The sequence below is a fragment of the Salmo salar genome, chromosome ssa03 (assembly GCF_905237065.1).
Source record: "Salmo salar chromosome ssa03, Ssal_v3.1, whole genome shotgun sequence".
NCBI classification, from domain to species: domain Eukaryota; kingdom Metazoa; phylum Chordata; class Actinopteri; order Salmoniformes; family Salmonidae; genus Salmo; species Salmo salar.
The window spans coordinates 5,437,215-5,450,442 of NC_059444.1; the positions used below are offsets into that span (position 1 = coordinate 5,437,215).

A 13,228-nucleotide genomic window follows, 5' to 3' on the forward strand; every position below is an offset into this window, starting at 1 on the left:
GCTTCATCTATAAATATAAATCATATTTAAGAGATATATAGATATAACTTATATATCATGAACTGTGTTAAAATATGTGAACTGAAAGCTGATTGAAGAAGCTCAACATATGATATCTAATATTGAACGAAGTGTGTTAATATTCAGTGTAGCTGAAAGGAAAAGTGACATTTGGAGTCGTTGGTTTTTAATGAAGTGATGTCATCGTTTGATGTTTTATTTCCCTCCTTCCTGTATCACAGCCAAACATCTGCTAGTGTGTGTGTGTGTGTGTGTGTGTGTGTGTGTGTGTCTGGGAGTTAGTTAATAGTCAAACATCTGGAGCAGTGTTACCTCCCAAACCGATCAGACATCAAATCAAGCCTCAGTCACACTTTTCCTATTGGTCTCTGGAGATGCAAAATGACCTTTTCCTATTGGTCTCTGGAGATGCCGAATGACCTTTTCCTATTGGTCTCTGGAGATGCAAAATGACCTTTTCCTATTGGTCTCCGGAGATGCAAAATGACCTTTCCTATTGGTCTCTGGAGATGCAAAATGACCTTTTCCTATTGGTCTCTGGAGATGCAAAATGACCTTTTCCTATTGGTCTCCGGAGATGCAACTTGACCTTTCCTATTGGTCTCTGGAGATGCAGACAGAATGATCAACATGACTCATACCCTGGAGAGACAGAATTATTTCATGGTCCTTGCTGTCACGTATCTTTGGGACATCCCTACCCCATTGAAGTTGACATTTAAAATGGTTAAGGTAAAGGTTAAAGTAAGGGTTATGGTTAGGGTAGAAGTTTTGGTTAGGGTTAAGGTTAGGGTAGGGCTAAGGTTATGGTAAGGGTAGGGTTTAAAGTTAGGGTAGGGATTCAAGGTTAGGGTAGAGATAAGGGTAGGAGTTGAGGTTAGGATAAGGGTAAGGGTAGGAGTTAAGGTTAGGGTAGGGTAGGAGTTGAGGTTAGGATAAGGGTAAGGAATAAGGTTAGGGTAGGGATAAGGGTAGGATTTGAGGTTAGGGTAGGGCTTAAGGTTAGGGTATGGATGAGGGTAGGAGTTAAGGTTAGGGTAAGGGTAGGAGTTAAGGTTAGGGTAGGGTATAAGGTTAAGGAAGGGGTTAAGGTAGGGGGAAGGGTAAGGGTAGGTGTTAAGGTTAGGGTAGGGTTTAGGGTAAGGGTTAAGGTTAGGGTAGGGTTATGATTAGGGTAGGTATTAAGGTTAAGGTTAGGGTACGGTTTAAGGTTAAGGTAGGGCTTAAGGTTAGGGTGGGGGTTAAGGTAGGGTTAAGGGTTAGGGTTAAGTTTAGGGTAGGGGTTAAGGTTAGGGTAGGGGTTAAGGTTAAGGTATGGGTTAGTGGTTAGGATTATAACTTTTCCATATCAAAACACCAGCCCTTTCTCTAGTGGTGAACACAGTGACATTGAGCTATTGATATCTCGCTATCCCCCCTGTTCGATTAATTAGCTAACAGTATTCACTACATTAGCATCCAATCATACTCTGACTAACCATTAAACAAAGTGAACCGTGAGGCCCAAACCATAAGTTCTGATCTCCAAAGAGGGGACTACAGTTAGAGTATTTGTTCTGTGCAGAGGAGGGAGTGAGTGCTGGGTTCTAGCGGTAAATTAAGGACTAACCCAGCATGCTAATTAATGACAGCGTTTGATTCACGTGTGTGTGTGTGTGTGTGTGATTCACGCTGTCGTGTTAATTATAATTAGGTGTTAGTAATTAAAATGTGTAGAACAGCCTTTGTTAAAGTATGGGTCGCAACATGTCAGAGTAAATGTACAATTATTTCATTAATTACTAGAATTGATTTGGCCAAGTACAACAGTGCTCTCTCTGCTTAGCAGCGGTGTCTCTGAGCAAGTGGGAGGGAGATGCCCGTGTGCTTCGCCGTTTACCTGATCCGTTTTTTCTGCAGTTTACTTCCAAGATCACTCTGTGATACACACGCTGCAGCGTTGTCGTTCAGCAGCAGATGACGCGCTGTCAGCCACTGACTTGTCATTCCCACTCGCCGTCGCTCACCGCTGTCATCAAACGGACTCAAACTAGCAACAAGTTCTGAGCTCAATCGTCATGAAACGCAATTACAGCCATGAGTTTCTCGATCTTGGTTTTAACGCAAACGTTGAGGCATAAAGAGGAGCGCTCACAGTGTTTTTTTGTGGTTAGTAATGAGAATCTCATAGGGGAAGACACATCCTGACCTAAAATCTACAAAATGGACCACCCTTCATAGCCTGGTTCCTCTCTAGGTTTCTTCCTAAGTTTTGGCCTTTCTAGGGAGTTTTTCCTAGCCACCGTGCTTCTATACCTGCATTGCTTGCTGTTTGGGGGTTTTAGGCTGGGTTTCTGTAAAGCACTTTGAGATATCAGCTGATGTAAGATGGGCTATTATAAATAAATGTGATTTGATTTGATGACGATTAACCCAGGGAGTTCTTTCAGAACAGAGCAGAAAACTAAAGGAAACAACTTCGACAGTGGAAGAGTAAGTCAGCTAGCAAGGCATTGTTGTCATTGTATAACAGGGGATTATAAGCAGAAATAAGGGAGCACTATCTCTCATTGTAGTAGATGTGGGATTGCTCTTTCAAGCAATCCCCTTGTACACAGCTAATAGCTAAATAGCTAACGTTAGCCAAAACAAGCTAGCTAGCTAGTGATAGTGCAACCCTTAGTAACAGTACATATGAAACATGATCAGGCCTATTGTACATCTCACTGTAGAAATGATTGTTGAAAACTGTGTCTAGGTTGGAACCATTGCTGTTAAAATACAATTAATCAGTTTTATTCTGAACTGGAAAAAAAATATTTAACACATCAAACCGCAAACCTGTTTTCAAAAAACAGACAAAGCAACACCTTGCCTCTCCCCTACTTGACCTAGATAGTTTGTGTGTATGCATTGATATGTAGGCTACGTGTGCCTTTTTAAAAATGTTCAGTTGAAGTCGGAAGTTTACATACACTTAGGTTGGAGTCATTAAAACTCGTTTTTTCAACCACTCCACACATTTCTTGTTAACAAACTATAGTTTTGGCAAGTCGGTTAGGACATCTACTTTGTGCATGACACAAGTAATTTTTCCAACAATTGTTTACAGACAGATTATTTCACTTATAATTTAATGTATCTGTCAAGTCCTGACCAGTATAAGGGGTTATTGGTTATTGTAGTTTGGTCAGGGGGTATTTGTTTTATATGGTTCGGGGTGTGTGTGTGTATGTAGAGGGGTGTTGGATTTATATGTTCCGGGGTTTTTGGTTTATGTTCTTGTTTTGTATTCTAGGGTTTCTATGTTGTGTATTTTCTTTGTTTGGCCTGGTATGGCTCTCAATCAGGAACAGCTGTACATCGTTGTTGCTGATTGGGAGTCATACTTAGGTAGCCCTGTTTTCACCTGTCCTTTGTGGGTAGTTGTTTTTTGCACTGCTGTTTTGGAAACTGTCGTACTGTCGTTTCTTTGTTTCTTGTTTTTTTTCGTGTTCACATATAAATAAAATAATGATGAGCACGCAACCCGCTGCGCCTTGGTCTAATCCCTTCGACTATCGTGACAGTATCACAATTCCAGTGGGTCAGAAGTTTACATACACTAAGTTGACTGGTGCCTTTAAACAGCTTGGAAAATTCCAGAAAATGATGTCATGGCTTTAGAAGCTTCTGATAGGCTAATTGACATAATTTGAGTCAATTGGAGGTGTACCTGTGGATGTATTTCAAGGCCTACCTTCAAACTCAGTGCCTCTTTGCTTGACATCATGGGAAAATCAAGAGAAATTAGCCAAGGTCTCAGAAAAAAAATTGTAGACCTCCACAAGTCTCGTTCATCCTTGGGAGCAATTTCCAAACGCCTGAAGGTACCACACTCATCTGTACAAACAATGGAACACAAGTATAAACACCATGGGACCACGCAGCCGTCATACCGCTCAGGAAGGAGACGCGTTCTGTCTCCTAGAGATGAATGTACTTTGGTGCATAAAGTGCAAATAAATCCCAGAACAACAGCAAAGGACCTTGTGAAGATGCTGGAGGAAACAGGTACAAAGGTATCTATATTCACAGTAAAACGAGTCCTATATCGACATAACCTGAAAGGCCGCTCAGCAAGGAAGAAGCCAACGCGCATAAAAAATCCAGACTATGGTTTGCAACTGCACATGGGGACAAAGATCGTACCTTTTGGAGAAATGTCCTCTGGTCTGATGAAACAAAATTAGAACTGTTTGGTCCATAATGACCATCATTTTATTTGGAGGAAAAAGGGGTGCGCATGCAGGCCGAAGAACACCATCCCAACCGTGAAGCACGGGGGTGACAGCATCATGTTGTGGGGGTGCTCTGCTGCAGGATGGACTGGTGCACTTCAAAAAATAGATGGCATCATGAGATGGGAAAACTATGTGGATATATTGAAGCAACATCTCAAGACATCAGTCAGGAAGTTAAAGCTTGGTCGCAAATGGGTCTTCCAAATGGACAATGACCCCAAGAATACTTCCAAAGTTGTGGCAAAATGGCTTAAGGACAACACAGGCAAGGTATTGGAGTGGCCATCACAAAGCCCTGACCTCAATCCTATAGAAAATCTGTGGGCAGAACTGAAAAAGCGTGCGCGAGCAAGGAGGCCTACAAACCTGACTCAGTTACACCAGCTCTGTCAGGAGGAATGGGCCGGAATTCACCCAACTTATTGTGGAAAGCTTGTGGAAGGCTACCTGAAACATTTGACCCAAGTTAAACAATTTAAAGGCAATGCTACCAAATACTAATTGAGTGTATGTAAACATCTGACCCACTGGGAATGTGATGAAAGAAATAAAAGCTGAAATAAATCATTCTCTTATTATTACTATTATTCTGACATTTCACATTCTTAAAATAAAGTGGTGATCCTAACTGACCTAAGACAGGGGAATTTTTACTAGGATTAAATGTCTGGAATTGTGAAAAATTGAGTTTAAATGTATTTGGATAAGGTGTATGTAAACTTCCGACTTCAACTGTATGTAGTTCTGTCTTTGAGCTGTTCTTGTCTAAGGTTCTGTATTATGTTTCATGTTTTGTGTGAACCCCAGGAAGAGTAGCTGCTGCTTTCCCAACAACTAATGGGGATCCTAATAAAATACCAAAATGTAGACCAGAACAGACACAAACACACACCCCCACACACACCCACACAGACACACAGACACACACACACACCCCCACACACACACCCACACACACACACACACACACACACACACACACACACACACACACACACACACACACACACACACACACACACACACACACACACACACACACACACACACACACACACACACACACACACACACACACAGCTGATAAGATAAATCAAGAGTAGGTCATATTTAGATGTTTTATTTAACATGATAGTTCATTGTTCTGCCCCTCTAACAGGCATTCAAAGGGAACAGAGCTATTCTCAAAGCTTCAGACAATGTGAGCCTAAATATAGCCAAGGCAAAGGAGCCCCACAATATAGGAGATGAGATCATTGAACCGTGCCTGAGTGATGTCTCAGTGTCACTCTTGGGTGAGGAGGCAGCAATAAAAGTGGAATCAGTCCCAGTTTCCAATGACACAGTGGACACTAGAATAAGATCAGCTGACATACAAACATCTGGAATAAAAAAATAAATAAATGAAGCGGAACAAGACATGCTCTCTTCAGTTAGATGAGTCAGCGGATGTGGCTGGAATTCCACAGTTGACGGTATACGGAAGATATGTATTATGATATCCAGGAGGAATCCAGGAGGAATCCAGGAGGAATCCTGGAGGAATCCAGGAGGAATCCAGGAGGAATTCAGGAGGAATCCAGGAGGAATCCAGGAGGAATCCTGGAGGAATCCAGGAGGAATTCAGGAGGAATCCAGGAGGAATCCAGGAGGAATTCAGGAGGAATCCAGGAGGAATCCAGGAGGAATCCTGGAGGAATTCAGTAGGAGTTCAGGAGGAAACCAGGAGGAATTCAGTACGAGTTCAGGAGGAATCCAGGAGGATATCAGGAGGAATTCAAGAGGAATCCAGGAGGAATCCAGGAGCATATCAGGAGGAATTCAGGAGGAATCCAGGAGGAATCCAGGAGGATATCAGGAGGAATTCAGGAGGAATCCAGGAGGAATCCAGGAGGAATTCAGTAGGAGTTCAGGAGGAAACCAGGAGAAATTCAGTACGAGTTCAGGAGGAATCCAGGAGGATATCAGGAGGAATTCAGGAGGAATCCAGGAGGAATTCAGGAGGAATCCAGGAGGGATCCTGGAGGATTCCAGGAGGAATCCAGGAGGATTCCAGTAGGAGTTCAGGAGGAATCCAGGAGGAAGTCAGGAGGAATCCAGGAGGATTCCATTAGGAGTTCAGGAGGAATCCAGGAGGAATCCAGGAGGAATTCAGGAAGAATTCAGGAGGAATCCAGGAGGAATCCAGGAGCATATCAGGAGGAATTCAGGAGGAATCCAGGAGGAATCCAGGAGGATATCAGGAGGAATTCAGGAGGAATCCAGGAGGAATCCAGGAGGAATTCAGTAGGAGTTCAGGAGGAAACCAGGAGAAATTCAGTACGAGTTCAGGAGGAATCCAGGAGGATATCAGGAGGAATTCAGGAGGAATCCAGGAGGAATTCAGGAGGAATCCAGGAGGAATTCAGTAGGAGTTCAGGAGGAAACCATGAGAAATTCAGTACGAGTTCAGGAGGATATCAGGAGGAATTCAGGAGGAATCCAGTAGGATTCCAGGAGGAATCCAGGAGGATTCCAGTAGGAGTTCAGGAGGAATCCAGGAGGAAGTCAGGAGGAATCCAGGAGGATTCCAGGAGGAATTCAGGAAGAATTCAGGAGGAATCCAGGAGGAATTTCTTTACTTTGACCATTTACAAACAACAACAAGGGGGAGAGGACATTTTCAAGGTGGTTGACACTCATTTGAAAAAAAACATACAACTTGACTGGGCAAATTGTGTTGGTATTTGCACTGATGGAGCAAGATGCATGCCTGGGTGCAACTCTGTATTCATAGCTCATGTCCGACAGAGTAGTGCCCAACGTGAAGCTGACGCATTGTATTCTACACAGGGAGCCTTTGGCCAGCAAAGCATTACAACCTAACCTAGGGGCTGGTTTCGACTCAGTCGTAAAGGTGGTGAATCTGATGAAGAAGAGACCTTAGTGAGGCCTTAGTGACACTGCAAGCAATGAGATGCTTTTCGAGGCAAACACACTGTGTGTTGTAGATATCTAGCGGTGTAATAATGTTATATGACTTACTGTTTTATATTTTGTTTTATGTGTAATGTAAGTGCCTTAATGTGTTTTAGACCCCAGGAGGAGTAGCTGCTGCCTTGGCAGGAACTAAATGGAGATCCATAATAAACCCCAGGAAGAGTAGCTGCTGCATTGGCAGGAACTAATGGGGATCCATAATAAACCCCAGGAAGAGTAGCTGCTGCATTGGCAGGAACTAAATGGAGATCCATAATAAACCCCAGGAAGAGTAGCTGCTGTCTTGACAGGAACTAAATGGAGATCCATAATAAACCCCAGGAAGAGTAGCTGCTGCCTTGGCAGGAACTAAATGGAGATCCATAATAAACCCCAGGAAGAGTAGCTGCTGCCTTGGCAGGAACTAATGGGGATCCATAATAAACCCCAGGAAGAGTATCTGCTGCCTTGGCAGGAACTAAATGGAGATCCATAATAAACCCCAGGAAGAGTAGCTGCTGCCTTGGCAGGAACTAATGGTATCAAACCCCAGGAAGAGTAGCTGCTGCCTTGGCATACTAAATGGAGATCCATAATAAACCCCAGGAAGAGTAGCTGCTGCCTTGGCAGGAACTAATGGGGATCCATAATAAACCCCCAGGAAGAGTAGCTGCTGCCTTGGCAGGAACTAATGTGGATCCATAATAAACCCCAGGAAGAGTAGCTGCTGCCTTGGCAGGAACTAATGTGGATCCATAATAAACCCCAGGAAGAGTAGCTGCTGCCTTGGCAGGAACTAATGTGGATACATAATAAACCCCAGGAAGAGTAGCTGCTGCCTTGGCAGGAACTAATGTGGATCCATAATAAACCCCAGGAAGAGTAGCTGCTGCCTTGGCAGGAACTAATGTGGATCCATAATAAATACAATACAAATGCAATACACTCACACAGTTCTGGGTTGCTTATCTACAGCAGAAAGCGGTCTCCTGCCTGACTGAGAAAGCAGTAGATGTCCTGATCCAGTTTGGCAGTGCATTTGGAAAGTATTCAGACCCCTTGACTTTTTCCACATTTTGTTACGTTACAACCTTATTCTAAAATTGATTAAATAAAAAAAAATTAGCTCATCAATTTACACACAATACCCCATAAGGACAAAGCAAAAACATAATTTTAGAAATGTTTGCAAATATATTAAATGTATCAAATCAGTACTTTGTTGAAGCACCTTTGGCAGCGATTACAGCCTCAAGTCTTTTTGGGTATGACGCTACAAGCTTGGCACAGCTGTATTTAGGGAGTTTCTCCCATTCTTCTCTGCAGATCCTGTCAAGCTCTGTCAGGTTGGATGGGGAGCGTTGCTGCACGGCTATGTTCAGGTCTCTCCAGAGATGTTCGATCGAGTTTAAGTCCAGGCTCTGGCTGGACCACTCAAGGACATTCAGAGACTTGTCCCGAAGCCACTCCTGCGTTGTCTTGGCTATGTGCTTGGTTTCATCAGACCAGATAATCTTGTTTCTAATGGGCTGAGATTCCTTTAGATGCCTTTTGGCAAACTCCAAGCGGGCTGTCATGTGCCTTTTACTGAGGAGTGGCTTCCATCTGGCCACTCTACCATAAAGGCTTGTTTGCTGGAGTGCTGCAGAGATGGTTGTCATTCTGGAAGGTTCTCCCATCTCCAAAGAGGAACTCTGGAGCTCTGTCAGAGTGACTGTCGGGTTCTTCACCTCCCTGACCAAGACCCTTCTCCCCCGATTGCTCAGTTTGGCCAGGCGGCCAGCTCTAGGAAGAGTCTTGGTGGTTCCAAACTTCTTCCATTTAAGAATGATGGAGGCCACTGTGTTCTTGGAGACCTTCAATGCTGCAGAAATGTTTTGGTACCCTTCCCCAGATTTGTGCCTCGATACAATCCTGTCTCGGACCTCTACGGACAATTCTTTTCACCTCATGACTTGGTTTTTGCTCTGACATGCGCTGTCAACTGTGGGACCTTATATAGACAGGTCTGTGCCTTTCCAAATCATGTCCAATCCATTGCATTTACCACAGGTGGAATCCAATCAAGTTGTAGAAACATCTCAAGGATGATCAATGGAAACAGGATGCACCTGAGCTCAATTTCGAGTCTAATAGCAAAGTGTCTGAATACTTATGTAAATAAGGTATTTCAGTAGTTTTTTTTATAGAAATTTGCAAAAATGTCTGAAAACACTGGGTAAATGTTCAGGCATTAGTCAGGACAGCTAGACGCTGGGAAAATGTTCAGGCATTAGTCAGGGCAGCTAAACGCTGGGTAAATGTGCAGGCATTAGTCAGGGCAGCTAAACGCTGGGTAAATGTTCAGGCATTAGTCAGGGCAGCTAAACACTGGGTAAATGTTCAGGCATTAGTCAGGGCAGCTAAACGCTGGGTAAATGTTCAGGCATTAGTCAGGGCAGCTAAACACTGGGTAAATGTTCAGGCATTAGTCAGGGCAGCTTATCGCTGGGTAAATGTTCAGGCATTAGTCAGGGCAGCTAAACACTGGGTAAATGTTCAGGCATTATTCAGGGCAGCTAAACGCTGGGTAAATGTTCAGGCATTAGTCAGGGCAGCTAAACACTGGGTAAACGTGAGTTGACTGACTGAGGACCTGCAGGCTGGTATCATTCATCTCAAAAGGACTCAGATTAGATGATAAAGTATAAAAACCTTTATTTATAATCCAAGATCAGGAACATTGTAGAACAATTACACTCTCTATGGATTGTGTTGTGTGTGTGTGTGTGTGTGTGTGTGTGTGTGTGTGTGTGTGTGTGTGTGTGTGTGTGTGTGTGTGTGTGTGTGTGTGTGTGTGTGTGTGTGTACCATCCTACCTGACAGGTGCCCCTCGGCTCTGTGCAGGTTTCAGCAGGACAGTCACTGTGCTGTCTGTCTGGTTCAGAGATGTCTCCTGGTCATAGGCTGGCATGGAGGGAGCTAGAAGGACAACATGAACATAGGCTGGCATGGAGGGAGCTAGAAGGACAACATGAACATAGGCTGGCATGGAGGGAGCTGGAAGGACAACATGAACATACTACCTCAGTCTCCTGGGATCAAGGTCTAGGTGTCTAGGGGCTAGAGGCTAGGTGTCTAGGGGCTAGGGGCTAGGGGCTAGAGGCTAGGTGTCTAGGGGCTAGAGGCTAGGTGTCTAGGGGCTAGGGGCTAGAGGCTAGGTGTCTAGGGGCTAGAGTCTAGGTGTCTAGGGGCTAGGTGTCTACGGGCTAGGTGTCTAGGAGCTAGGTGTCTAGGGGCTAGGGGCTAGGGGCTAGAGGCTAGGTGTCTAGGGGCTAGAGGCTAGGTGTCTAGGAGCTAGGTGTCTACGGGCTAGGTGTCTAGGAGCTAGGTGTCTAGGAGCTAGGTGTCTAGGGGCTAGAGGCTAGGTGTCTAGGGGCTAGGTATCTAGGGGCTAGGTGTCTAGGAGCTAGGTGTCTAGGGGCTAGGTGTCTAGGAGCTAGGTGTCTAGGGGCTAGGTGTCTAGAGGCTAGGTGTCTAGGGGCTAGGTGTCTAGGGGCTAGGTGTCTAGGGGCTAGAGGCTAGGGGCTAGGTGTCTAGGGGCTAGGTGTCTAGGGGCTAGGTGTCTAGGGGCTAGGGGCTAGGTGTCTAGGAGCTAGGTGTCTAGGGGCTAGAGGCTAGGTGTCTAGGGGCTAGGTGTCTAGGGGCTAGGTGTCTAGGGGCTAGGTGTCTAGGGGCTAGGCGTCTAGGGGCTAGGGGGCTAGGGGCTAGGGGGCTAGGTGTCTAGGGGTTAGGTGTCTAGGTGTCTAGGGGCTAGGTGTCTAGGTGACTAGGGGCTAGGTGTCTAGGGGCTAGGTGTCTAGGGGCTAGGTGTCTAGGGGCTAGGGGGCTAGGTATCTAGGGGCTAGGTATCTAGGGGCTAGGTGTCTAGGGGCTAGGGGCTAGGGCTGTCTAGGGGCTAGGGGCTAGGCGTCTAGGGGCTAGGGGCTAGGTGTCTAGGAGCTAGGTGTCTAGGGGCTAGAGGCTAGGTGTCTAGGGGCTAGGTGTCTAGGGGCTAGGTGTCTAGGGGCTAGGGGCTAGGTGTCTAGGGGCTAGGTGTCTAGGGGCTAGGTGTCTAGGGGCTAGGGGCTAGGTGTCTAGGAGCTAGGTGTCTAGGGGCTAGAGGCTAGGTGTCTAGGGGCTAGGTGTCTAGGGGCTAGGTGTCTAGGGGCTAGGTGTCTAGGAGCTAGGTGTCTAGGGGCTAGGTGTCTAGGAGCTAGGTGTCTAGGGGCTAGGTGTCTAGAGGCTAGGTGTCTAGGGGCTAGGTGTCTAGGGGCTAGGTGTCTAGGTGCTAGGGGCTAGGGGCTAGGCGTCTAGGGGCTAGGGGCTAGGAGCTAGGTGTCTAGGGGCTAGGTGTCTAGAGGCTAGGTGTCTAGGGGCTAGGTGTCTAGGAGCTAGGTGTCTAGGAGCTAGGTGTCTAGGGGCTAGGTGTCTAGGGGCTAGGTGTCTAGGGGCTAGGGGCTAGGGGCTCGGTGTCTAGGGGCTAGGGGCTAGACGTCTAGGGGCTAGGTGGCTAGGGGCTAGGTGTCTAGGTGTCTAGGGGCTAGGTGTCTAGGGGCTAGGTGTCTAGGAGCTAGGTGTCTAGGGGCTAGGTGTCTAGGAGCTAGGTGTCTAGGGGCTAGGTGTCTAGGGGCTAGGTGTCTAGGTGTCTAGGGGCTAGGTATCTAGGGGCTAGGTGTCTAGGGGCTAGGGGCTAGGGGCTAGGTGTCTAGGGGCTAGGGGCTAGGCGTCTAGGGGCTAGGGGCTAGGTGTCTAGGGGCTAGGTGTCTAGGAGCTAGGTGTCTAGGAGCTAGGTGTCTAGGGGCTAGGTGTATAGGGGCTAGATGTCTAGGAGCTAGGTGTCTAGGGGCTAGGTGTCTAGGGGCTAGGTGTCTAGGGGCTAGGTGGCTAGGTGTCTAGGAGCTAGGTGTCTAGGAGCTAGGTGTCTAGGGGCTAGGTGTCTAGGGGCTAGGTGTCTAGGGGCTAGGTGTCTAGGAGCTAGGTGTCTAGGGGCTAGGTGTCTAGGTGTCTAGGAGCTAGGTGTCTAGGTGTCTAGGAGCTAGGTGTCTAGGGGCTAGGTGTCTAGGTGTCTAGGGGCTAGGTGTCTAGGTGTCTAGGGGCTAGGTGTCTAGGTGTCTAGGTGTCTAGGGGCTAGGGGCTAGGTGTCTAGGTGTCTAGGGGCTAGGTGTCTAGGGGCTAGGTGTCTAGGAGCTAGGTGTCTAGGGGCTAGGTGTCTAGGGGCTAGGTGTCTAGGAGCTAGGTGTCTAGGAGCTAGGTGTCTAGGGGCTAGGTGTCTAGTGGCTAGGTGTCTAGGAGCTAGGTGTCTAGGGGCTAGGTGTCTAGGTGTCTAGGTGTCTAGGTGTCTAGGGGCTAGGTGTCTAGGGGCTAGGTGTCTAGGGCTAGGTGCTAGGAGCTAAGAGGCTTGGAGCTAGGTGTCTAGGTGCTAGGTGACTAGGAGCTAGGTGACTAGGAGCTAGGTGTCTAGGGGCTAGGTGTCTAGGGGCTAGGTGTCTAGGTGCTAGGAGCTAAGAGGCTTGGAGCTAGGTGTCTAGGTGCTAGGTGACTAGGAGCTAGGTGTCTAGGGGCTAGGTGACTAGGAGCTAGGTGTCTAGGGGCTAGGTGTCTAGGAGCTAGGTGTCTAGGTGCTAGGTGTCTAGGGGCTAGGTGTCTAGGAGCTAGGCGTCTAGGGGCTAGGTGCTAGGAGCTAAGAGGCTTGGAGCTAGGTGTCTAGGTGCTAGGTGACTAGGAGCTAGGTGTCTAGGGGCTAGGTGACTAGGAGCTAGGTGTCTAGTGGCTAGGTGTCTAGAAGCTAGGCGTCTAGGGGCTAGGTGTCTAGGAGCTAGGTGTCTAGGGGCTAGGTGTCTAGGAGCTAGGTGTCTAGGGGCTAGGTGTCTAGGAGCTAGGTGTCTAGGTGCTAGGAGCTAGGTGTCCAGGGGCTAGGTGTCTAGGAGCTAGGTGTCTAGGTGTCTAGGAGCTAGGTGTCTAGGAGG

General features: G+C 46.9%; 1 protein-coding gene across 3 annotated transcripts in view; it reads right to left on the reverse strand.

The window, feature by feature from the left end:
• Positions 1-13,228, reverse strand: part of LOC106596771 (receptor-type tyrosine-protein phosphatase mu) — a 548,750-nt gene that overhangs the window by 281,439 nt on the left and 254,083 nt on the right. For all 3 annotated transcript variants that reach the window (XM_045714448.1, XM_045714447.1, XM_045714446.1), the window contains exon 12: positions 10,100-10,202. In XM_045714448.1, coding sequence (XP_045570404.1) covers positions 10,100-10,202 — 103 coding nt within the window. The remainder of the gene's footprint in view (positions 1-10,099; positions 10,203-13,228) is intronic.